This window comes from Thamnophis sirtalis, unplaced genomic scaffold (assembly GCF_051295495.1).
Source record: "Thamnophis sirtalis isolate CommonGarterSnake01/CBP01778 unplaced genomic scaffold, rThaSir2_p1.2 scaffold_2, whole genome shotgun sequence".
Lineage (NCBI taxonomy): Eukaryota > Metazoa > Chordata > Lepidosauria > Squamata > Natricidae > Thamnophis > Thamnophis sirtalis.
The window spans coordinates 149,739,369-149,764,669 of NW_028261382.1; the positions used below are offsets into that span (position 1 = coordinate 149,739,369).

A 25,301-nucleotide genomic window follows, 5' to 3' on the forward strand; every position below is an offset into this window, starting at 1 on the left:
GTTTACATGAACGTTTCAACAAAATTACTTAATAAACCAGATTTCTCCAGCCTGTGCATTCTGCATAGATGTGAACTTCAATTTCGAGAATTCTCAATAACAGAGATGTTGGCTGGGAAACTGGGAATAAAAAGTCCACATCTCTGAGAATACTCAATTTAGAGACGGTTATAATAAAGATTTGCAAGCAAGGTTCAGGCTAAAGTCCATTCAAGATTAATAATATAATTCACATGTCACATAACAGTTATCAATCTATATGTAGTCTACCCATATTGAAACAAATTTCCAAATAATCCTATGTGCAATTGTGGTTGAAAAGCACAATTCTATATTCAACATATCCATCAGATTCCTACTGCCTTTATAGGGATGAATTTCAAGGATAAGTCAGATTCTACTACTAGTGCTTGAAGCAGGTGTCTGACTCATTCTTTACACCAGTGTGAGATTTAATTTTCTGAATAGACATTTCCCTTTTATTTGTTTGGGAGTACTCTAGCAGAGAATTAGTTTCCGAAAATATAAATATTATTGTGATAGATCTTCTTCTTACCAGAAGGACGCCCTCTACCCTGATTTTAAATATCCAAGTTCCAGGTCCCAATAAAAATGAATCTGCAAAACCTTTCCCTGGAACAGTTACAAAAGTTGGCTCTCTACTGAGTGGGAAGAAGATGTCTTTGCTCTGATGAGTCCCTGATGAAAAACAATCAAATTAATAATTTATTGAGTATTATTCATCCAACAATAACATTAGGTAAAGATAAAGGTTCTCCTAGCACATATGTGCTAGTTGTTCCTGACTTTAGGAGGCAGTGCTCATCTCCGTTTCAAAGTCGAAGAGCCAGCACTGTCCAAAAACGTCTCTGTGGTCATGTGGCCAGTATGAATAAATGCTGAAGGTGCACGGAACACTGTTACCTTCCCACCAAAAGTGGTTCCTATATTTCTACTTGCATTTTTACATGCTTTCGAACAGCTACGTTGCAGAAGCTGGGACAAGTCATGAGAGCTCACTCCATTACGTGGTGCTAGGAATTCGAACCACTGAACTGCCGACCTTTCTGATCAACAACCTTAGTGTCTTAGCCACTGAACCACCGTGTCGTTTACAATAACATTACTTAATTCAAATTAGACAGTCAGCCACAGAAGGGGCTAAGGAAAGGACTCAAGTACATTTTCATACATGATCTGCCAGCATGGACACCATTCCTTGGAGAATTTGCAGGCTGATTCTAATGCAATGATCCTAGATAAATGAAGTGTGATTTAGAACAACAGAACAAACCATGTGTCCATGTTCCCGCTATACCTAGCTTTGGAGCTCATATTTTGCCTTATTAAAGCTGGAGTTTCCTGTGACATCTGAACTCAGCACCTTCAGTTAGTTTCTCCTTACAGATAAAATCTTGGTTTGTTTCTATATGACTGTTGTGTGAAATAAGTAGGCAGTTGGGATGCAAGAAACAGAGTTGGACAATAAAATGAGGAAACCAAATTAGACGAGAACATGGAGACAGTTATTTTATTCTCAGGTAAATAAATTCAAAAATGTTTGCTGCTTATGGTACCTTCATTCAAGCAAAAAGAATCCTAAATTTAGCCATGAAGTTCATCAAATGCAAACTTGATCTACTTCATGGCAACCAACTTAAATCTTCCAGTAAATGAATGCTCAAAAAAGTTATCAGCAGTAAAAAATGTCGGTCAACTGTACCTGTCTCCTAATAGCACTCATAATCTACAGCTTTAAAGATGTATAATTCATCTAGTCTAATGTTTCTCAAACAAGCTGACTAGGGAATTCTGGGAGTTGAAATCCACACATCTTAAAGTTATCAAATTGAGAAATACTCATCCAACCAAAGTTCAGTATATGTACCATTCACATTCTATTAACCTCTCAGACAAAGCACCGGTATTTCAAGTTCTAATCCCTGTCAAATAGCATAGTTTGCTACATAGGAGCTGGAAATGGTAGTTCTTAAAGGCATATGATTAAAGCCAGAAGCAAGTCTGCCAAAACCACTTTTCCTAAAAGCACCTTAAGAAACATCTGTCAGCACTAAAGATCTAATAATGGCAAGCACAGAGAAATATGGATTAATTATGAAGATCGTGAGCATGACATACACATGTCGGCATCCTTTGTGACAACAAAGGATACTAGAAAAATACAGCAACTGAAAATTGTTTAATTTGCTGGGATGTAGGGCTTGTTTTCATAAACACTTGTTCAATGATAAGTAAAAAAAATTTTAAGGAAGAGCACACCACCTGAGTAGCTGGGTTTTTTTATACTTTTATTTAGTTTGACCCTGCTTATATCCAGAGTGATTAAAACAATTTGTTCTGGATTTATGACCAAATAGGATATTTCTGCCACTATGTATTTTATATGTCACTTTTGTAACTATAAATAAGGGCAGACAGATCACCCGTAGCCTAGCAGAAATGCCCACAGAATCTTGAACTGAATCAGGGTGCCAATTCAATCTATTGCCTAAAATTTTGTCTGAATTTGGTTTATGTGAGCTTTCAAATATCTTCAAAGAAAACTGATTTAAATCACTCAGAACACACATACACTATACTGCCAAAAGTATTCACTTACCTGCCTTTACTCGCATATGAACTTACTGTAAGTGACATCCCATTCCTAATCCATAGGGTTCAATATGATGTTGGTCCACCCTTTGCAGCTATAACAGCTTCAACTCTTCTGGGAAGGCTGTCCACAAGCTGTTCATGGGAATTTTTTTACCATTCTTCCAGAAGCGCATTTGTGAGGTCACACACTGATGTTGGACGAGGTTACGTGGCCTACCACTTCGTGGCTGAGCTGCTGTCATTCCCAAAGACTTCCACATTCTTATAATACAGCTGACAGTTGACTGTGGAATATTTAGGAGCGAGGAAATTTCACGACTGGATTTGTTGTACAGGTGGCATCCTATCACAGTTCCATCCTGGAATTCACTGAGCTCCTGAGAGTGACCCATTCTTTCACAAATGTTTGTAAAAACAGTCTGCATGCCTAGGTACTTGATTTCATACACCTGTGGCCATGGAAGTGATTGGAACACCTGATTCTGATTATTTGGATGGGTGAGCGAATACTTTTGGCAATATAGTGTATTTATGATCACATAAAACACTTAACTAATAACTGAATTATCCTATTTTCTGAGGTTAGATTCTATGTTGAACTATGTAAATAGGCTGGCATAATGTATTAAGTCAAATGCACACAGACAGGCTCAGAAAAGGACAATAACCACTAATGAAATATATGGTGTTAAAAGCAAGCAACTCATGGTATTTAAGAAAACTGATTAAATGTGTTACACAAGCACAGTCTCCATGTGGGGGGAAAATAATACAATGTGCATGCAGAAAAGAAAATCCATGGCTGATACAACACCTATCAATATAAATACACTCTGAATTGCACAGAATTTCATTGCATCCGTTCTGCTTACCTACCTTTTAGGGTCCGAGACTGATAAGCTGTTATGTGGCCAGATACTATTGCAGTACCAGGATTTATATACCTCAAGATAACATGAAATAAATAGGGTTTTGGTTTCTTCACACTCAAAGTTATCCTGACTTCATTCTGTAAAATGGAAGTTAATAAAACAAGAAAAAGATAGACAGCCATAAAGTGTCAAAAGGGTAAGCCATGCAAGCAAAATATTCAATGTCTATCAGGGGGGAAAAAAACCTCTTTCTTTCTCTCTCTATAAATAGATACAGACATGCAGCTGAATACATAGAGAAAGAAGCCTTTTCTGAAGTAAGGAAGAAAGAAGACAGGCAAACCTAGCAAGAAATGTAATTCACTTACAAGTGTTATTAGGATCAAAATGCTTTCCCTCAGCAATTGAGATCTTCCCTTTAGAGTGTTTTGAAACCAAGCTGACATAGTGCAGTACTAGATGGAAGAGCTTAGGAGAAGTCACAGTGACAGGAACTATCACCTCTGGCTGGTAAAATAAGAAGCAAAGAAGAGGACAGGAAAGCAAATTACTTAATACTACCACCGAAAGATAAGAAACATCTAGAAACATTAGAAAAGTCAACACTCTGGGTAGACTTTACTCTAGGTCCAAAAAGAATAAAATATTTCCCAATGAAACCCAATCAAGTATATATGATATGTTTAGATATAATGCCTTATTTGCCAATGGTCTGAGGCTCATCTCCAAGGCTACTTTCTTATATTCATCTTCCTGAGATAAACCTGACTGAATTCAGGATTTTCATTTCTAGTATGATTGCCAAGTGAATCAGTGAGGGACTGTTGTATCATGTAGTGTTATCCAATTACCTTTGATACTAATTTGGTGAAATGTTGCATTCGAACAATCAAATATTATATACGTTGTATTATGGCCATTCTCTGGCCAATTTTATATTAGATATTTGAATAATAGGGTGTTTTCCCCTTTAATATATTAATATTGTGTTATAGCTCACTATTATTAACAATGCAAGAAAGTGTTCCATGCATTATGCCTCTTTTTATAATTGTTTGAAGACAATCATTTTCTTCAAAATCATTCTTTTTATTATGTTCATAGAAATGTAACAATTTTATTTCAGGTATATTTGAGATGAAAACACAGCATTACCTCAATTTTTTCTCAGAAGTCTACAAATAAGTTAATCCTACTCTCACTGTTCTTATTTTCAAATATGAGGTTGACCAGTAGAGTGAAAGCAGATGGGCTGTGGTCTCATGTCTCATAAATCAATGCCACAAAAAATAACCAAGAATAATTCCCAGTGTTGTCAACAAGCTGCTTTCAATTTGACCATACTTTTAAATTACATTTTAATTGGTGTTTGGGCAAACAAGGATATCTAATGCTAAATCCCAATGTTAAATAAATAGATACCACTAAAAGGAATTCAATTAACGAATCAAAACCTGCAGGTAATTTAATTTCTGAATATATTTCTCCTTTTTTGTTATTATACTAGCTATATGTTTTTCATATAAAAATGCAGGTTTTGTAACACACAACTACTCTTAGTGGGTTGAATTCTATTAGTTCCCAACACTGCTGCTGAAAAAAGGCACGTTGTCAAATATTTCTATATGGCTGTAGTGTAGAAGAACCAAGGTTTCTTTAAAGCCTGAGCACCTAACTTGTGAAAAAGTGTTATAGGTATATATCAATCTGCCATTCCAGGATGTCTTAATTACTGCTAAGAAAATTAGATGGAATCATCCAGAGGTGGGTTGCTAATTTTTTTACTACCAGTTCAGGTGTGCTCCTGCCCGCGCACAACACTTCTGCGCTTCTGTGTCTGGGAGAGTGAGTGGAGACTCCCACCACCACTACTACTGGTTTGGCCAATCTAGGCCAAACTGGCAGCAACCCACCTCTGGAATCAACATTTAGATCTTTCTGCAAACAGTATAATAAAGAGACCAAATTTTATTGAGGAATGCTGTGTTTTCCATCTCCTCTTTCACCACCTAACAGTTTTTCCTAACCTTGTTCACTTCAAATGTGTTAGATCAAAACTACTGTCTTGCCTGTCTTGATAGATGACATGAACCAACAAATCTAAACAGGGAATAGGCAAAACTAAAGAGATTTAAATCTGTGAAAACAATTCCAGTAGGATTAAAGAGATGGTGCAATCAAACCAGGATTAATTCACACAACATATCTGGACCAAAGTAAAGTACATGCCTGTATTGAAGACATCGGCACATAACCTCTCCAACTGAAACCAGGAAATTCTTGAGGATTATAACCAAACCGGACTTCTCTTCCATTAGGAGACGTACCATCCTCAATTTCAAACTTCATGTGATGTAAATCAGGTAGGTAATAATTCTTTTCAGCCCTTTCATAAATAAGATAATAACAATGTCTTGCTTTCTTTTTAAATATTAATGTGCTATATATTAACATAAGACTCTACTGAGTCAAATGTTTGTTTAACCTACTGTTTTTCACAAGCCATTGGAAAATCTGCATTTAAGACAATAATTTTCCTCCTGTTCATAGGATCCCTAGCAAAGTACACTGCCCCTATACATGATGCTTTAATTTTCTTAACATCGACAATATATTTTATCATTTTTTTCAAGTAGCATATTTCCTGCTTTGTCTTTTAAAAATAACTTCAAAATAATCCAAAATTCAAATCATGCTATAACACATGAATATTTAAGTACATAGTTAATATAAAAAGAGAAATAGCACAGCCCTTACAAGCAAACTATCAGGATTAGCATTAATCTCATCCTTCACCAAAAGCAAAACTAAAAAGAAAGGAGCAAATGGGCAGTTTGTTGGGTGAAATTTACAACTGAGGTGCAGCTCATGAAATCCATCTAGGAACATAGTACAGGCACAGTGGTTAGAATGCAGTACTGCAGGCTACTTCTGCTGACTGCCAACTGCCAACAATTCAGCAGTTCAATTCGCACTGGCTCAAGGTTGACTCAGGTTCCATCTTCCCGAGGATTGTAAAATGAGGACCCAGATTTTTAAGGGCAATGTGCTGACTCTGTAAACCGCTTAGAGAGGGATATAAAACAGTATGAAGAGGTATATAATTCTAAGTGCTATTGCTACTTAAATATTGTATTTTTGTATGTAACCACAGCTCATTTCATACTAAATTATAAATCATGAAGCTTGCTTCTAGAGAGAAAATGTCTAATAATGCCTAGCAAAATACACTTTGTAGTTATTCTGTTTTTCTTTCCTTAAACCTTGTGGGTTTGTTGCAATATGAAGGAAAACAGGTGGCTTGTGATTTTCCTGCTTTGCATAACTGAAGAGGGATGCCACAAAACAAGTCTTCCCATTTTACTTACTCCATACAAGTTTTCCCAATTATGTGCCTTCTGCACTGGCAGTCCCCTGTCAGGTCATTGCAGACATGACTTACAGAGCCTCCCACATCACATTTGCATCCTGCCAGTGAAAAATAGAATCAAATTACCTTTGGATCAGAGAACAAACACAACACACTATTAGAAGTACTATAGGTTTCTATAGAAAGAAAGATAACATGTTTTTCAATCACAGAATGAGAGGGAACATTGAAGACAGGCATGAAATCCTTTTATCTTGGCTACAGTTTCGGAACTGGGAGTGTGCATGCGCAGCGCTTCAGCACATGCATAGAATTTTCTGCGCATATGCAGAGCGTCCATGATAACATCTGTACAGGTGGGCAAAGCCTCCCACCACCGCCACTACTGGTTCGCCCAAACTGGGGCAAACTGGCAGAATATCACCTCTGGTTGAAGACCATCTCATTTATAAGAAGTCTGGATCATCCGGCACTTCCAATACAGGTTGTCTATCTTTTCATGAGGGTCACTACTGAAGAAAGATGCCATTATCTTCTAAATTATTCTCATACTAAAGTTTAAAATATTTTGCAAAACACTGAATATTTATTATCTTGGCCATCTATTTTAAAATATGTCTTACTTAAGCAAAATATTTATCAAAAGCTACAATTATAAATGAGTTTGATTGTATTACACTATAGCCAATCTATGAATGGGAGCTTTGTTTGATGCTTGTTCTGTCTTGCCCTGGCCTCTCTTGAAATGCCTATTCACTACCCTAACTGAAGTTGATTAAGATGGATTAACCTCCTAGATTTTACTTGGAAGGCTCAAAATGGTATAAGTACAAGATACATTCGAAAATGTTTGTGAACAAAGCTGTTATATAGCAATAATACATAAACAATATTTTCATAAATGTATTATTCTGTGTTGCTTTTAAAAAGCCATACTGTACCTTGACATCCAAAATAATTTTTAGTTTCCAGGCCATAATAACCAGCTTCACAAGTATCACAAGGACCTCCACAAACATTAAGTTTGCAGTAACAGTCACCATCCAACTATAAGGGGAGAGTTGGAAAAACAAGGAGAGTTTCAATCTTTCCATTCATATCAACAGTAGCATCGAGGAAAGCTTTGGACATTATGTGGTAGATGGGCATATAGACGCAAATAGAATATTTTATTGGATTGCTTCCTTAGAAATGCACATGTTTGACGTCCTCCTTCAATTCAGAAAACAGGTTCCAAGCAGTAGAACAGACTGAAAACATTATCTTGTGAATTTCCATTAACTTTCAAATGCAGCCACTCTATAAGGTGAAATGTATTGGAAATGGTCCCGAGAACATCAAAACATATGCTATTGAGTTCTATTAAGTTTGTTTCTTCACAAATTCCAAGAGTCACAATCTGAGAGTCCTCCATTAGTGATCCTTCCTAATGAGTTATGGAGGAAGATCTTTCTCTTTATTGATAAGAACGACAGACTATTTATGGAGTGCTGAACTTAACAAATAATCTACAACTTGAAATGTAGTTATTTATATTATTTTTAATACAATAAGTTGTTTTTAGTGTTCTCCAGAAAACTTACAGTATGATAAAGAAATTAAAAAGCAATCGCAAAGAACAAAGCTGTGTCACTAACTGTAAGAGTGTCTGCCTCTATGGATAGATTTTTTAATAGATTGAAGAGCAACAAGTTTTAACTGACAAGATTGAGACTGAGTTGAAAATGAATTTCCAAATTACAGGCTACAAGAATGAGATGGAAAAAAATATTACAATGAACACGGAAAAGAAAAACCCAGCTGATGTCTTAAAAAGGATATACAAATAACAAACTATAGTTTTCATATCTTGGGTTTTACAAAAGAGACCTTTTTTTGAAGTTTTAAAGAATTTTGTGAGAAGGGACAAAGAAGAAATGGAAAGAAATCAAATTCCAAATCATTATTTGAAGGAAGTAAAGATAAAGATTATTAAAAATAAAGGAAGGAATATGATGCTGGTTTATTTTATCAAGATTAAAATGGATATGTTGTTTTATTTGATAACCCTTAATGACTTTTTCTGATCAGGACCAAACAACAAGACTTTAAGGATTTGTTTCTTGATAACAAATAGATTATCTGAAGGAGATATTTATATTTTAAGATAGCAATAGCAATAGCAGTAGACTTATATACCGCTTCATAGGCCTTTCAGGTCTCTCTAAGCGGTTTACAGAGAGTCAGCATATTGCCCCCAACAATCTGGGTCCTCATTTTACCCACCTCGGAAGGATGGAAGGCTGAGTCAACCCTGAGCCGGTGAGATTTGAACCGCTGACCTGCTGATCTAGCAGTAGCCTGCAGTGCTGCATTTAACCACTGCGCCACCTTGGCTCTTAGTCAAGATAAAGTAATAAGTCATTAAAATTGTTTATACTTGTTCTGAAGAAGGGGATAGTCATTTATTTATATATTTCCATTTTTATTTACTCTGTTTTTTCTTTCTTTTTTGGAATTTATATTTTTTCTTTTTATTCTGCTTTTTAAAGTTTGTATTACTTTTTATTGTTGTAATTTCAATCTTAAATGAAAAATATCTATAAAATAAATTTAGAATGTTTAACTTCATAAAAAGACTTGTAATTTTTTTAAATATGAAACAGAATGTAGATAAACTGCTTTTACCTGCTGACATTCTCTAATACCACTTAGTACTCCAGCTACATCACACTGGCAGTCTGCAAAAGGAAACAAAGTTATCTGAATCTCAGCTAATGAGAAATTGATTATAATACTGGGGTCCCCTAATCAAATGACAAATCCTGGACATCTGAGTTTTGGTGGTTTTATACAGCTGATAGGCAGATTTGAGTTTCTCCATAATACTTAGAAAAAAATGACCAACAATGATACACCAGTACAGGGTGTACAAATTTCAAGTTCTCCAAACCCCACTTTCAGGCACAATGTTAAAAATAATGGAGAGAAGGAAACAAGATTGTCTCAAAAGATTAGAACAGAATTTTAAAAATTGAATTAAATTAAAATAGCATTTCCTATTTCAACAATGAACTTCAAGATGGTGGCAGTGGAGTAGTACAAGAAATAAACCTGAGTTTTACCCGGCAACTTCCATGCTTACTGGGATTCTGAGAGATGGCAGCAATTGAATCATAAACTTTCTCTCTTATTTGTTCTTGGGTGTGCTAAATATAAACTCTTTTCTCTAACGAGTCTTCTGCAAACATCTGTTTTCTTTTTCCTAATCAAACTTCTTTGTCCGGCGTTAACCATGACATTAATTAATAATGTCAGTTCAGTACTAATTTCTATTTTGATTGAGGCAAGCACATTACTATATATAGATGATGTGATTATTTGTGGGGGAAGGAATACACTACATATCCATATTGTATACAATACAAAGTATGCATTTTGCAAAATACACTAGAAAGCGTTTTGCAACATAAACAAAAAGCAAAATCTCCATGAATATCTAGTGTTACACACAAACATTCCCATCTTTCAGTAGCATGGAATCCCTCCATGCTACTCTATTCTTTTCAAGGCTGATGAACATAAAATAGATTTGGAAAATCTCGAATGGCCTGAAAATAATAGGAGGAAAATAGATTTGATTTTCATTATAAGCCCAGTTACCTATACATCCATAAGGATTAGCCCTGGCCAGGTTCCAGTAAAGTGGCTTACAGATGCTACAGGTTGGACCTTCTACATTTTGTAGGCATTGGCAATAGCCCTAACAACGAAGAGGAAAATACATTTGTTAATAAAGAAAACTAAAGATCATACTGGCTAATGATGTAGAAAAATGAGATAGAGAACAATTTTACAAGTGCAACGAACAAGCTGTCAATTATATCAACAAGTGAGCCTTAGTCTATAACTATTAGACTATACTGACAGTAATATTTGCTGGACTCAAAAGGAAAGCTGAGGATTTTATATCAAAAAGTAGGAAATCTTACAACAGAGACAATCTTAGAAATTATTTTTTAAACTAACTTATTTAATATAGAACTTTTCCAAAAAGGACAAATTTTCCAAATGGAACGAAAAACACTAGTGTGTGCCACAGAGTGCTACAAGAGTCCTCGTCCTCTTAATCTTTTCATGTTTTACATAGAAAATAAACAAGATTGCAATAGCAGCTCAGTTTTTTTTGTCTGGAAAAAAGCAAGTAAGGTAAAAAGAAGCATTCAGGGCTGATAAAACTATTTTATGTCTCCCATGGCAGCCATTCTGTGAATGGGCAAATAGCCCACTCAGCTATTTTGCCAAAGAATCTATGACATATTGTTGACCTTTCATATGTGATTATTAGCTCAACAAAATTGAGATTCCTAGACATGTCTGAATGTTTAGCCCCTGTTTAAACACTTCTGGTGAAAATGCTTCCTATTATTACAACACAATATTTCATTTCCCACTATCAAGCAGCTCTTATGGTGTAGGTCATGGGTGTCAAACTCAATTGAGTCACATGACATATTGTGACCTATCACGATGGTTTTTGCCTTTGCGGAGCTGGGGTGGGTGTGGCCTATGTGTGATACTTCCGGTCCACAGACCGCCAGTTTGACAGCCCTGATATAGGTAGTCCTTGACGTACAACCACCAAAGTTACAAAGGCACTGAAAAAAGTGGCTAATAATTGGTCTTCACACTTACAAACATTGCAGCGTCCCCATGATCTCATGATCAAAGTTGAAGTGACAACTGACATGCATTTATGATGATTGCAGCGTCCCAGGATCATGTGCTCGCCATTTGTGACTTTTTCAGCAGGCTTCCAACAAGCAAATTCAATGGGCGAGCCAGATTTGCTTAAAACCATGATTCATTTAACAATTGCAGTGATTCACTTAGCAAACCATGGCAAAAAAGTTGTAAAATTGGGCATGGCTCACTTAACAATCGCCTTCTTAGAAATGGAAATTCTAGTCCCAATTGTAATCATAGATCAAGGACTACCTGTAACAACTTTGTTCCCCTAATCTTGAAATTATTTAACTTCCTTATAATTCCACTGGATCTGCTAATATAGTTACTTGAGTTGTTCTAGACACCTGTAGATGGTTCATATTCTCTTTCACAGAATATGAACTTGCCCACTTTTCTGACATTGTTCTTACCTAGGCTTCCTGATACAATAAAAAGCACACAATTAGGTCCAAAAACCCTCTTTTTATTTAAAAGGCTATGAATTATATTCATTCACAGTTGGTAATATAGTCCTAAATAGTTGGAAAGAGTTCTATAGGAGGCTGCCAAAGTCCTTCAGAATAAGGCTGATAAGCACCCACCTTTATCTTCTTTGAAAACATTGCCAAAGATTTAATTAGCAATTAGCTTGGCAAGGCCACATGGCACAGAGAGTCCAAATAGAGTTTCAAAATGTAAATTGACCAGCATGAACCAAATTGCTTCCTGCAAAGGCTTATGTGCCTTTGCTCCTCCTTTATGTCCTATGGGAGGTGCCAATCACTTCCAAACCTTACTCCCGAGTCATCCCTTCTATTTAAACTGTTCTTGCCTTCTGGCAGGTCTGCACATGTGCTCACTGGGAACAGGGGGAGCCTGTTCCTCTGTCTCGCTGCTGTCTGATTCTGGAGACACCGGAGGCAGCACATAACTCATTTCATTTCATTCATTTCATTTATTGGTTTTGTATGCCACCCACTCCCGAAGGACTCCGGGTGGCTTACAATAAAACAGGGAAAGGGGATAAATAAGACAATACAAGACAATACAACAATTTAAAATACGACAACATTCCCAGATGAAGTGGGGCTGGATACTTCAACAGCCCCCAGCCTGCCAGAACAGCCAGGACTTAGTAGCTTTACGGAAGGCCGGGAGGGTAGTAAGGGTCCAGATTTCAACAGGGAGCTCGTTCCAGAGGGCCGGAGCTACAACAGAGAAGGCTCTCCCCCGGGGGGGGGGGGGTCACCAGCCAGCATTGGCTGGCAGATGGAATCCGGAGGAGGCCAAGTCTGTGCGATCGAATCGGTCTTTGGGAGGTAATTGGCAGGAGGCGATCTCTCAGGTACCCAGGTCCGATGCCATGAAGGGCTTTATAAGTAACGACTAGCACCTTGAAGTGTGTCCGGAGCCCAATGGGTAGCCAGTGCAGCTCACGGAGGATAGGTGTAACGTGGGTGTACCTAGGTGCACCCACAATAGCTTGTGCGGCTGCGTTCTGGACTAACTGAAGTCTTTGAACACTCTTCAAGGACAGCCCCATGTAGAGCGCGTTACAGTAATCCAGTCTTGAGGTCACGAGGGTGTGAGTGACTATCTGAAGGGCCTCCCGGTCCAGGTAGGGTCGCAATTGGTGCACCAGGCGAACCTGGGCAAAGGCCCCCCTGGTCACAGCCGACAAATGATGTTCTAGAGTCAGCTGTGGATCAAGGAGGACTCCCAAATTGCGAACCCTCTCTGAGGGGCGTATAATTTCACCCCACAGCCTGAGAGATGGAGTAGTTAGCCAATCTTTGGGAGGGAACATCAATAGCCACTCAGTCTTGTCGGGATTGAGTGCAAGCTTGTTCGTTCCCATCCAGACCCTGACAGCCTCCAGGCACTGGCACATCACTTCTACCGCTTCACTGAGTTGGCACAGGGCAGACAGATACAATTGCGTATCGTCCGCATAACTCCCAGATGGCCCTGGCACCCTCTCTGCCTCTGATGCAGAGCCCTCATCCGAGCCTTCCCCAGACTCCAGGATTGGCCCATGTTCCTCCCCAACCTCCTCGCTGTCCAACTCTGCTGCCATCTCTGCTGCCAACTCCACAGGCTGCCGGTGGACCACAACACTTATCTGATTTCTTTGTCTATATATTCAGTACTACTTTGGTTAATTAGTCTTTTTAACTGCTATTCCTTTATGCTATTTATATAATACCATACTAATTATATAATACTTACAGAATAAGAATCTCTGGTTCCAGCAGGATCACATTCATCGATGATCCCTTTTTAACAATTTTAAAAAAGGTAGTATTATTCTCCAAACTTTACTTTTATCAATTTATACAGGAAGTTCAAGCTCAAAGAATTTCACCTTGTTCAACAGTGACTCACTGTTTATCCCCACAGCAGTTCTCTTTCAGAATATGAAATAATCATTTATAATATGAAAAGCATTTCTCTGTCCTGAGTCAGGGCTGGTTGAAAAGCCCACTCAATTCAAGATGCCAAGCATTTTATCAAAAGCAATCCACTTCTTTGGAAAGCATGTTAGGAGCTGAGTTGATCAAAATCTTCTGATCTCAAACAAATCCATACCAGCTGCTGACTGTGCAATGTTTCTATAAATAAGACTTTCCTTGTAAGTCTTACCTTGGCAATGAGGAAAAGTACTACTTGTTGAGATACATCTGTCACACTGCTGGCCTATGAAACCAGGTCGACAATCACATTGGCCTGTGGTCTGATGACATGTGTCTTGGTAGGAGCCATAAACCGAACATTGACAAGCTGCAAAAAGATGTTAATTTTAGAAAGAATGAAGGAGCCATGTGATGTGTGAGATGCTATCTCCAAATTCTAAGTTCTCATCTTTTGGTTTACAAATCCCATCTTTCCCAGTTGTTGGCATTTCTCTCTAAAAGAAAGAGAGGAGGTCGATTAGGCCACGCCTACCATGGTCACACCCAGCAACAGGGCAGCGAACCCAATTTTTGAAGCCCATTCCTGGTTGGCAGGGCCAACTAAGGTTCTCCTTTTTTTCTATTTGTTTATAATAACACTATACTAGGCTTATTTTAAGATCGCACTACAATTTAAGTGTGCTTTCTGTTCAAAATGGCAGGAAATTACCACCCACTTTTAAAATAATCATTTGAACACAGCTCACCAAAGCAGTTGAACCACAGATGACTCCAAGGAGCTCAGAAAATGTTAGATCTATAACTATAGTGCTTCTTCCTACAGGGTAGCCATTTTTGAATAAGACTAAATTTATCTCAAGTATTGAGGAAGTATTTTTTTCCTAATAGGTATTATTAGTTTTCGGAAAACTAACAATACCTATTAGGAAAAAAATACTTGCCAAAAACTAGTGAGTCAGCTAAATGTTACTTGTAAATCAAAGTGTCTGAGTGAAAAGGCAGAAAAATAAACCTGATTGTTTACTCAGATCCAGCACCTAAGGGATCTTAATAACCATAAATAACTGGCTGTATTTGGACCCAACATAATTTGTATGGAAAAGACAATTGCCCTGGGGGCCACATGTGTTGTCCACAAATCCAACTACAGCACAGTTGGACTCTAGATGAGAAAAATAAGAAATTAATTTACCATGGTATTCTGTTTAAATCTTCAATTTCTTTTGGTCTCTCCAAAGGAAATTTCAAAGAAATCAATGAAACCTAATTTCTGTGGGTGTAGGGATTATTTCCTTCCAGGAAAATATATGCTGAATTTAAAAAAAGGAATAATATTTTTCCTTGTGTTAATGTTTATATTTTTTAAAAAAAACCTATTCTTATCTATCTCTGTCATTTGAGGCAATGAAATAGGTACCAATATATCACACAAAAAGTTTCTTACGCCTTTTCCTCTTTCCCAGGTCCCAGTATATTAATATATGCAGGGTATTTTTTAACTAACTGGAAACTATGAGACCTCCTATATCTTTCTCTCTGGTGTTAGAGAAGCTGCTCTCCATGTGGGAGACATGCAATATGCAGCAAAGAGAATTGATAGCATCAGCATAGCAGTTCTAGCATCTCCGAGTTTTGATTTAGTGGATAGTTGATTTTGTCTGTAGGTAAAATGTAATTATATTGCCTTTTGATCTGAAAGCCTGTTTAAAAGCACAAATATTTCTGTTTATATAAATAAATGTGCCCTAATTTTTTTTAAAAAAAATCTTTTAATCTTCAGAAATTTGAAAACCCTGAATTAGAAGAAAATCCAGTTCTCAATATATTTTATGATACCTCAGTGACTATTTAACTTGCATTCACTTTTAAACTTTCTAACCTGCCTTTTCACCAGATGAATGCAATTTAAAATGCTTAAAATATGAAAACAAATCATAATCTACTTTGATAGAAAGGGTAATGGAAATATCCAACTACTATATCTGTCACAGATAATACCTGAAATCCAGTCTGGCATTGACAATGAACCTGTATTGGATTGCAAATCTCATTATTGAACACCCCTGAGCCATAACATTGTCAGGCTGTATTTAAAGGAAATGAATTTAAAATGTTAACAATAGCCACGGATTTCAATCACAACAGGAGTGAAAAAAAGACCCCCAATGATATTCTTCTGCAGTTAACTTTGGCATTTCCCAGAAGAATAGCAAAACTTACGCTGACAATGTGTTCCAAAATATTCTGGTCTGCAACGACTGCCTAGAGAAAGAGAAAAGTATGACAATGTTACATATTTGTCAGGAATATCTTGATTGATTGAAGTTACAAGGTTGGGAGAGCTTGATGTTGCCTAGACAAAGCTCTAAATAGCTAAGGGAATTGCAGAGTAATAATCCAGGTGCAGAAACAGATGTCAAATAGCTTCCAGTTAAAGATTTCCTGTGCTAAGCTTCCTATGCCAGAGGGCCCTGTGCTGGATAAACTCTTAATAAGCAAAGGTTGACATTCTCTGCAGGTGTCTGGTATAAATGTACAGTACTTACACATGAATTTTTAAATATATGTCTGTATAATATACTTGTAAAATTCACACAAAAAGTCCTGTCTTCTGAGCTACTCATTCTGTCTGAGACCATTCCCACTACTTGCCAAAATAAACTCACTCCTAAGAATATCGAGAATTATATGGGCTAGTTATCCATCAGGCTATGTTTGGGTCTCCAGAATCTCAGGCCAAATATTTAACGTCACTTGCTCCCATGGTACAGTATTTCATGGAGTAACAGAGGTTCAACCTCTGGAAAGCATTGTATTCTATTATTTGATTACAATCTTGAGGAAGAATGGACATAAGAATGTAAGCAATGCCCTGCTGGATCAGGCCCTTATCCCATCTAGCCCAGTAGTCTGTTCTCATGGTTGCCAGCCAACTGCACAAGGAAACCCACTGGTATTCCAGCAAATGGTCTTCAGACACAATCAGACTGCCTTCAAGACTAATAGCCATTGATCTGCATAACTTCCATGAATTGGTTCAACTCTGTTTTGAAATCAGCTAAACTTCAAAATAAGGGGGATTATTTATTTGTTAACACAATTTATTCACCACCCAACTCCCAATGACTATTGCAATACTGTCCAAACTTCATAGCCAACCCATAATCAAAGAAAATCAAATTGACAAGTTTCCAAACAGATTGGGAAACTGACTAGTCTAGATTATGAGAAAGACTATATGAATTTATAAAGCTGTGTAGAACAGAAATTGGGCATTTTGCAGCAAAATCTATGTGGATTTACAGTAAAGTGTGTCCACCATACAGTCACTCACTCCAATCACAAATAAGCTTAGTTAAAAACAAACTCACTCTTTAATTTGCTCTAATCAGCATATGCTTGTTAGTTAATGATAGATAAGGAAAGAATGGAAATAGCACTATTTAAATCTGCTCATCATGCCCCTGTACATTTCTGGACACTGTGTTCCACAGTTTGGGGGCTATTATCTAAAAAAACTGTATCAATGATGCAGCTATAATTGATTCTCTGTTAGTAAATGATAAGTTATAGACAAAAAAGTCAGAAACAACTTGCCATCCATATGACCAGGTGAAGTGACTGCTGGGTTCTGAGTTGTAGCTGGGGAGATAGGAATTCCTTTCAAAAGAAGAATAAAAGAAGCAGCCATTTAGATAAATAACCAGACAACAAAATAATTTACTATATTTTTTTTATACTGTGACTGGTCTACCAAGGTCTGTTTAAACAAACCTGGGGAGAAGGTGTGAGGAAAATAGGAGTTTTTTAAAACCTTTTTTTCTCCTATTACCTAGGATGTTATCACTACACCACTCTTTGTTTCAACATCTTCTCTCTTCTCACCATAATAATTTCCTGGGTCTCACCTTCTCTCCTCAACATCCTCACCATCTCTACTTGGTTCATTTTCTCCACTCTGTCTATTCTACTCCTCTTCCTCTTGCTCCAATCATCCTTTCATGGCAAAAGTTTACCTTCCACGTCTCAGCTGTTTCCCTCAACCATTTTTCTCCCTGAATCTTATCCATCTCTTGCTCAATATTCACCTTCTCTTACCTTGATTTATTCTTTCCTTCCAATAAGAATTTTCTCTCTCACAAGGTGAGAAAGAAAGAGGACTGGCTATTGAAGGATACCCTGCAGTTTTTTTGCAATCAGAAAATTTAGTGGAATATCACTTCCTTCTCCCTATTTTTTCTACCAAGGTAATTATATTTCTAATTTAGACCCTCTCTTGTTCCATCTTCTTCATGTTTCAGCTTCTGCAGTATCTCCATGTTAGCAAATACCTTGATATTTAAAGCAATACTTCAAAGAATTATTCTTCTACTATAATGTGTAGTGATCGCATTAGTGCTATGGTTGCACTAGACTGAAAAACAATTATAGTATTGGAACATCAAGCAGAGGAAAGAAAAAAATAGAAGAGCAAATACATCCAGATGGGAAGCATGTTTAAAAATAGAGTGTCCTGCTTTCCAATCTAGGTAATTAATCTGTCGTAGAGATATAACTCCAGATGCTTGTTGTAGAAGTTCAGTTTTAGCTCATATTTCAGAAAAGACTACTGCATGGCAATAAAATAAAATATTTACCTCCTTGCCTTATTTGGAAGTATGACTTAGGAATAGCTTAGAAATAGCACTAGGATAAAATTGAGTGTAAGAAAATCTTGAATAAAACAATGGATATTAATTTAAAGATTCACTGGACATGCTGTGATACTCACGGTAACAGGAGGGAAAACTATGGTATCCATCAGCACACCGATCACAGGCTTTACCCTGATAGTTCAGCTTACAATAACAGCGACCTGATCCTTCTTCACAGCCATTGGTATGTTCAGGGGTACACCTGCAGGCTACAGGAAACGACATCATCAAAAGCTTTCTTCAAATACATTTGTTTCTTGAAGTTTACTAAGTTTACTCGAATTATAATAACAGGAATTCCTACTATACATCAGATTCAGTGGTGGGTTTCAAATTTTTTTAGAACCTCTTCTGTAGGTGTGGCCTGCTTTGTGGGAGTGGGTTGCTGGCCATGTGAGCGTGTGGGAGTGGCTTGCCAGCCATGTGACTGGGTGGCAGTGGCCAACTTGTAAAATATGGTGAAACTCACTTAACAACGCTCTTGCTTAGCAACCAAAATGTTGGCTCAGAAACTCTGGCATTTGAAGCACGCAAATCTTAAAGCTGTCAAGTTACAAGATCCTTGCACCCCTAACCCTTTAGAAAAAAAACACCCCAGGGGTGTTCAAACTTAACAGCTTTAAGACTTGTGGACTTCAACTCCCAAAATTCCTCCTCTTGCTCTTCATCTTGATGATGTGCGGATGGGCCGGGGGGGGGGGAGCTGGAACCGGTTCTAAATGGCACTGTAGATTTGTGGAACCTCTTCTATAGAAGAGGTTAGAACTGGCAGGAACCCACCCCTGATCAGATTGCTACTTTGCTTTGGCAGCAATAGATTTAATAATTATAATATTACTTTATACCTTGAAATGCTGTGTGAAGCTTATCACATCAATATCCTTTTAAGTAGCTAAGCAATTATTACATCACAATGAAAATGTATTTATTTTGTCTGAAATCATCTACATCTACATTCTAGAACAGGGGTGTCAAACTCGTGGCCCGCAGGCCAGATGCATCACGTGCTGACTCCGGCCCCGCCCAGTTTAGCAAAGTGGGGGTGAAGTCCTGATACATCATCTGATGCTGCCATGACGATGTGAGTTTGACATCCCTGTTCTAGAAGGTTACTGGTAATACAGTGATCTGAATCATTTATCATGGTATCAAACACTGTTTGACTTTATATTGACCCCTCGTAGTTCCCATATTTTAAGGATTCTTGTAATGGAAATGTATGACCATACTTTTATGTCTCTTTCAATGAAGCCCTTGATACAATGTTTCCCTTTATTTTGGCATTTGTATTCTGCTTCCATGGCAACTTACCAAAAACCGTTAAAACAAAGTAAAACATTGTTTCAATTGTACAAGTGCACACACAAAGAATGTACATAGCAGCAGAACCACAGCAGTAGAGTGAGATTTTTTTAAAAGGTCTCAATAAATGAGGAATGGTCTGTAGTTCCAAAAAGAACATGAGATTCGATATTGTACAGGTGAAACTCATTGAACAGGGCACTCTATATACAGAATTGTATACAGAGAATAACCATATACATCGGGGTGGGTTCCTGCCAGTTCTAACCTCTTCTATGGAAGAGGTTCCACAAATCTACAGTGCCATTTAGAACCGGTTCCAGCTCCCTCCCCCCGGCCCATCCACACATCATCAAAATGAAGAGTGAAACGAGGAATTCTGGGAGTTGAAGTCCACAAGTCTTAAAGCTGTCAAGTTTGAACATCCCTTTGGGTATTTTTTTCTAAAGGGTTAGGGGTGCAAGGGTCTTGTAACTTGACAGCTTTAATACTTGTGTGCTTCAAATGCCAGAGTTTCTGAGGCAACATTTTGGTTGCTAAGCAAGAGTGTTGTTAAGTGAGTTTCACCAAATTTTACTAGTTGGCCACGCCGACCCAGTCACATGGCTGGTAAGCCACTCCCACCGTCACATGGCTGGCAAGCCACTCCCACCCAGTTACATGGCTGGCAAGCCACTCCCACAAAGCAGGCCACACCTAAAGAAGAGGTTCTAAACAAATTTGAAATCCACCACTGATATACATTCACTGAAAACACTTTCCTTATGGATACTTCTCTGAGTTTTAAAAATTGGAGGCATCCAGGGAAACATCTCTAAGATGGTCTAAAAGACAGACCCCAAAACAGGTCCCTTAGCTGTTAAGTTCTTCGAAAATACTACACCTCCCCATGAAGTGTCTTTAAGAATAAAATGGCAGACCATTTAATAATGTGACCTCACTTGCAGCACAAATTATCAAATTCCAATTATCCTACTTCATATACATTGTGAGGTACAGGTACTGTATACAGCCTTATAGGAGATATATTAAAAAATCAGAAAGACCGGGAACAGAGAACTTTCCCCATGTAATCTAAAATAAAAAGCATTATATGTAGTATAAACAAACTTCAAATGTTAAAATATATTGAATCATTTTTTTCTTATTAGCATATATTGAGGGGAAGAGGCTAGTAAAAAGAATAGGAAAAATAGACGTACGTATGCATCCATGCACTGCTGTGACTGGAACACCATATGGCCGATAGTATCCCTTTAAACATTTCTCACAATTTATACCAGCTGTGTTGTGCTATATGGGGTAAAATGCAGAAGAAACTGGCATAAGAGAAATGAAATCAGAAGAAGAGATAAAAAAGAAACAATTCAATTTTGGCAACTTTCAATTTGTTTCCACAATGAAGAAAAAGATTGATGGAGCAGAAGTACAATGACTTGGGATTTCTCTCAATGTATCAGGAATGCAGACTGAACCAGGAATGTTACAATAACTTTAGGTTCGACAGAGATTAGCAACATTTTCTGATATAAAATCACATGATTTTATATAATATCACAGGGCAAAATAAAGGCAAAATAAAAAAAATGGTTACATTATCATGAAATATTTGAATTTTCATATGAGATCTCATCAGATTTGGTATTTCAGTATTTTTATTTTTTTAATTTTATTCCAACATGGCATTGATATAAAACAGTACAATTTTAAATATCAACTGTAATAAATGCATCCTTATATGGAAGATGAATTCAATTCTAGGCACCCTATTTCAAAAGGACAGTAACAATTATTCAAGCTCAGAAGACAACCAAGATGGTTAGGAGCAGTGGTGGGATTCAGTCAGTTCGCATCACTTCAGGAGAACCGGTTGTTAACTTTCTGAGCCGCTTGGTGAACTGGTTGTTGGAAGAAATCATTAGGGCAGAGAACCGGTTGTTAAATTATTTGAATCCTACCACTGTTTAGGATTCTGGAAAACAAGCCCCACAAGAAACACAATGATAGAGCCTAATGAAAAGACAACTGAAGAGAAATGTGATAGCACAGAAATGGAAGTAGACATATTTTCTATTTGCCCAAAGGACAGAGCCAGAAGCAGTGGGTTACAACTTCAAGGAAGTAAGCTCAGTTAGGCATCAGGAGGAACTTTCTACCAGTTAAAACTAGTTTACTGATTGAATAGACTCTACGTAGCCTTTAAATTAAGACCGTAATGAAGCCTGCCCATTACAGTATAGTCATATATCCTAATGGCACAGTACATTCATATATCGCAATGGCTAAAATTTTACAACTTTTTTTGCAGGTGTCTTTAAGTGAACACTGCAGTCATTAAGCAAACCAAAAGTTCGTTATGGACAGGTTTTTGTTGAAAACTGAAAGTGCCGGATTTCAGCAAAAAAATCATAAAATGTGATCACATGACCATGGGACAGTTGTAAATGCAGATGTGTTTCTGGGTGCCTGAAGTTCAGTCACGTGACTGCAGAGACAGCCCAATCCAGGGGTGGGTTGCTGCGGATATGGTACGGCAGTAGTGGCCGGGAGCAGCTGAGAGCATACCGGTATGGTGGCTCATTTAGCCCACCCCTCCACCCATGCTCTCTAGGCTGTTTTTATGCCAAAACACACACACTGCACACACACACAGTGTGCGATGCCTGCGCAAGCCCCGACAAGCAGTTAGGTGTTGCAGGGGTGGTGGATTGCGCATGAGTGGGCAGCACACATCACATGCATGCACAGTGTACATCAAGCTTGTGCACGTACTGACTGCAATCAGCATACCAGTAGAGACAGTAAGAGCAACCCACTACTGGCCCAATCACTATCTAAATCATGTAATCTTAGTGATGTATTCCCTGAAGGAATGAGGCAGGAGGCTCCTGAGGTAAGTCAACAGCAGTTTATTAGAACAGATCTATACAGTAGACAGGTTAGCAGTAGACAGGGACCCCCCCACCCCGCTTGACAGCTATTTATATGGAGCTGTCAAGCAGGGAGGCCAATAGGCACGCGTCTGACAGCCCGCGCTCAGCCATGCTGCGCCTTAGCCAATCAGGCGCGGCCTGGCTGTTGTTGGCTGTCAGTCATAGCTATGAGGACTAAACACTTAGAAACAGCCCTACAAGCCTAAAATAGTTAAATTCTACAGAATAGTCCTGCGTAGTTAGTAATCAAAATTGAATAAAGCTTTGAGTGATAGAAAATTACTTTCTTCTGTAGCCCAGAACAATTGAAGTTCAGCATGCCATTTGCAACTTTCATGTACTTATCAAACTACAAAAGGTGTTACGGGAGATTTACCTGACAGTCAATGCAGACTCCTCCCCCTTGATACTGTCCATTAAGATTTAAGCTTTCTTTGCGTCGTTCAACCTCATGGTCATAATAGCAGTCAAAGGCATGGCCATGACAGTTGCAGGCTGAGAAAGATGGTGGGTTAAAATTCTTTTTAACAACAGAAGAAAATGAGCAAAGGAACACTGATTTTTTTAAAAAAATAGCATCACAAATTGCACATGCATCCTGACTTTTTCACAATCAGCAGCAAGGCAGATAATATGTGCTCAGCTTGAATCAAGAAGCATTCCCACCTACCAACTTTAATCAAGTTGGTTTGGCACAAGAGATTTTTAAAAGGCTATTTAATTGCTCTAGAAAATTGCAGAATCACAGGTCAAATCTGAAGAAATACAGAGCAACGGTGGGATTCATTTTTAATTTGTTTTACTTCCCATTTACATGTTATCATTATACAATATAAACCCTTCAAATGTGACCTGTGTTTACAATAAAGCAACACTTGTCTTTCTGCATGACTTACGTTCACAGAGATTTGGGCTGCTGGCTGTTGCAGGTTGCCAACTTTTCTGATTATACCCTGGACAGCAACGATTACAGGTTTCCCCACAAGTATTGTGTTGACATTCACATTGGTACCTATAATTATTAAGTAATTCTCAGTTAAGTTTCCCCTATTGCACTTTTCATGATTTTTGTTGTACTTTTTATATCTTATTTCTTTACGGGATGTTTTTTTAAAAATAATAATAATATATATAGGTTATGTCCTAATCCAGGGGTTTCCAAACTTGTCAACTTTAACACTTGTGGACTCAACTCCCAGAATTTCCCAGCCAGCCATTCAGACTGGGGGATTCTGGGAGCTGAAGTCCACAAGTCTTGAAGTTGACAAGTTTGGAGAACCCTTCCTAATCCAATAATACAAATTCAAATGTTAACATATTTGTTTATGAAATGTATATTCCACATTTGTACTAAAAAGCCCATACGGGAGACTAATAGTTTTTTCAAACAAAACTCATTTTATCATAGTCATGGGGATGGATGAATGAATAACCTTTATTATAATCTTAGATTTTTGGAGCAAGGAGAATCCCCAAATCATCTCCATTATTTTATAAACATAAACAAAAAATCATCTGTAAGAACTGTTGTTTTGATTGTACAGTTGGTTACTTTACCTGTAGGAATCTGGGTCAGTTTTTGCAGCACATACATCAGCATGTCCATGACAAACACATTGTCCACCAATGCTGATGTCTTTTATACTGTAGTAGTACTAGATAACAGAAAAAATAAGATTTGTAGACAAATAGAAGAAGCAATTTATTTTCAAAAAGTCATGTCAAATATTTTTATGGATGTAAATTGGACACTAATTATTTGCTTAAAAATATAGATTTGGCCCAACTACCGTATTTTTCAGAGTATAAGATACACCTTTTCCCCCCAAAAAAGAGGGTGAAAATCTGGGTGCATCTTATATATTGAATACAGCATTTTTGGTCTCTCGAAACACTGCTCCCTTCACAAAAATGGGCTTTGTGCATAGGCTTTGGGAGGCCTGCAAAGTACGCCTGGGGGCTGGGGAGGGAAAAAATGAGCAACAAATGGGCCATTTTTTGCCCCACCCCCAGTCCCCAGGAGTACTCTACAAGCCTCCCAAAGCCTATCCATGCCCTGGTTTTTTGTTTGTTTGTTTTTTGCAAAAAAATGGTCCCGTTTTTGTGAAAAATGGGTCTTTTTTGCTTGTTTGTACCCCATCCAGTCCCCTTTGCAGGCCTTTCAAACTCTCTGCATGCTTTTCACAAAAAACGAGGCATGCAGAGGGTTTGGGAGGCCTGCAGAGTGCAAAAACCTTTTTAAACAATTTATCTCTTCAAAATCTTGGTGCGTCTTATACTCCGGTGCATCTTATAGTACAAAAAATACAGTATATTCTCCAAACATGTATATTACTTAAGGTAAAGCATTAGAAAGAGGTTGGTAGCAACTTCTCCAAAAGTGCAAATGCCTT

At 37.7% G+C, this 25,301-nt stretch overlaps 1 protein-coding gene across 2 annotated transcripts in view; it reads right to left on the reverse strand.

The window, feature by feature from the left end:
• Positions 1-25,301, reverse strand: part of LAMA3 (laminin subunit alpha 3) — a 157,831-nt gene that overhangs the window by 99,911 nt on the left and 32,619 nt on the right. The window contains exons 6-21 of one of the 2 annotated variants that reach the window (XM_087707173.1): positions 24,466-24,563; positions 23,805-23,920; positions 23,285-23,403; positions 21,178-21,268; positions 18,751-18,882; positions 17,573-17,639; positions 16,200-16,237; positions 14,209-14,346; positions 13,795-13,841; positions 10,501-10,600; positions 9,526-9,578; positions 7,800-7,905; positions 6,857-6,956; positions 5,718-5,874; positions 3,493-3,625; positions 557-699 (exon numbers count right to left, since the gene is read on the reverse strand). In XM_087707173.1, the coding sequence (XP_087563299.1) occupies positions 557-699; positions 3,493-3,625; positions 5,718-5,874; positions 6,857-6,956; positions 7,800-7,905; positions 9,526-9,578; positions 10,501-10,600; positions 13,795-13,841; positions 14,209-14,346; positions 16,200-16,237; positions 17,573-17,639; positions 18,751-18,882; positions 21,178-21,268; positions 23,285-23,403; positions 23,805-23,920; positions 24,466-24,563 (1,638 nt within the window). Of the gene's footprint in view, positions 1-556; positions 700-3,492; positions 3,626-3,856; positions 3,996-5,717; positions 5,875-6,856; positions 6,957-7,799; positions 7,906-9,525; positions 9,579-10,500; positions 10,601-13,794; positions 13,842-14,208; positions 14,347-16,199; positions 16,238-17,572; positions 17,640-18,750; positions 18,883-21,177; positions 21,269-23,284; positions 23,404-23,804; positions 23,921-24,465; positions 24,564-25,301 lie in introns of both variants that reach the window. The other variant, XM_087707174.1, reaches the window with a different exon arrangement.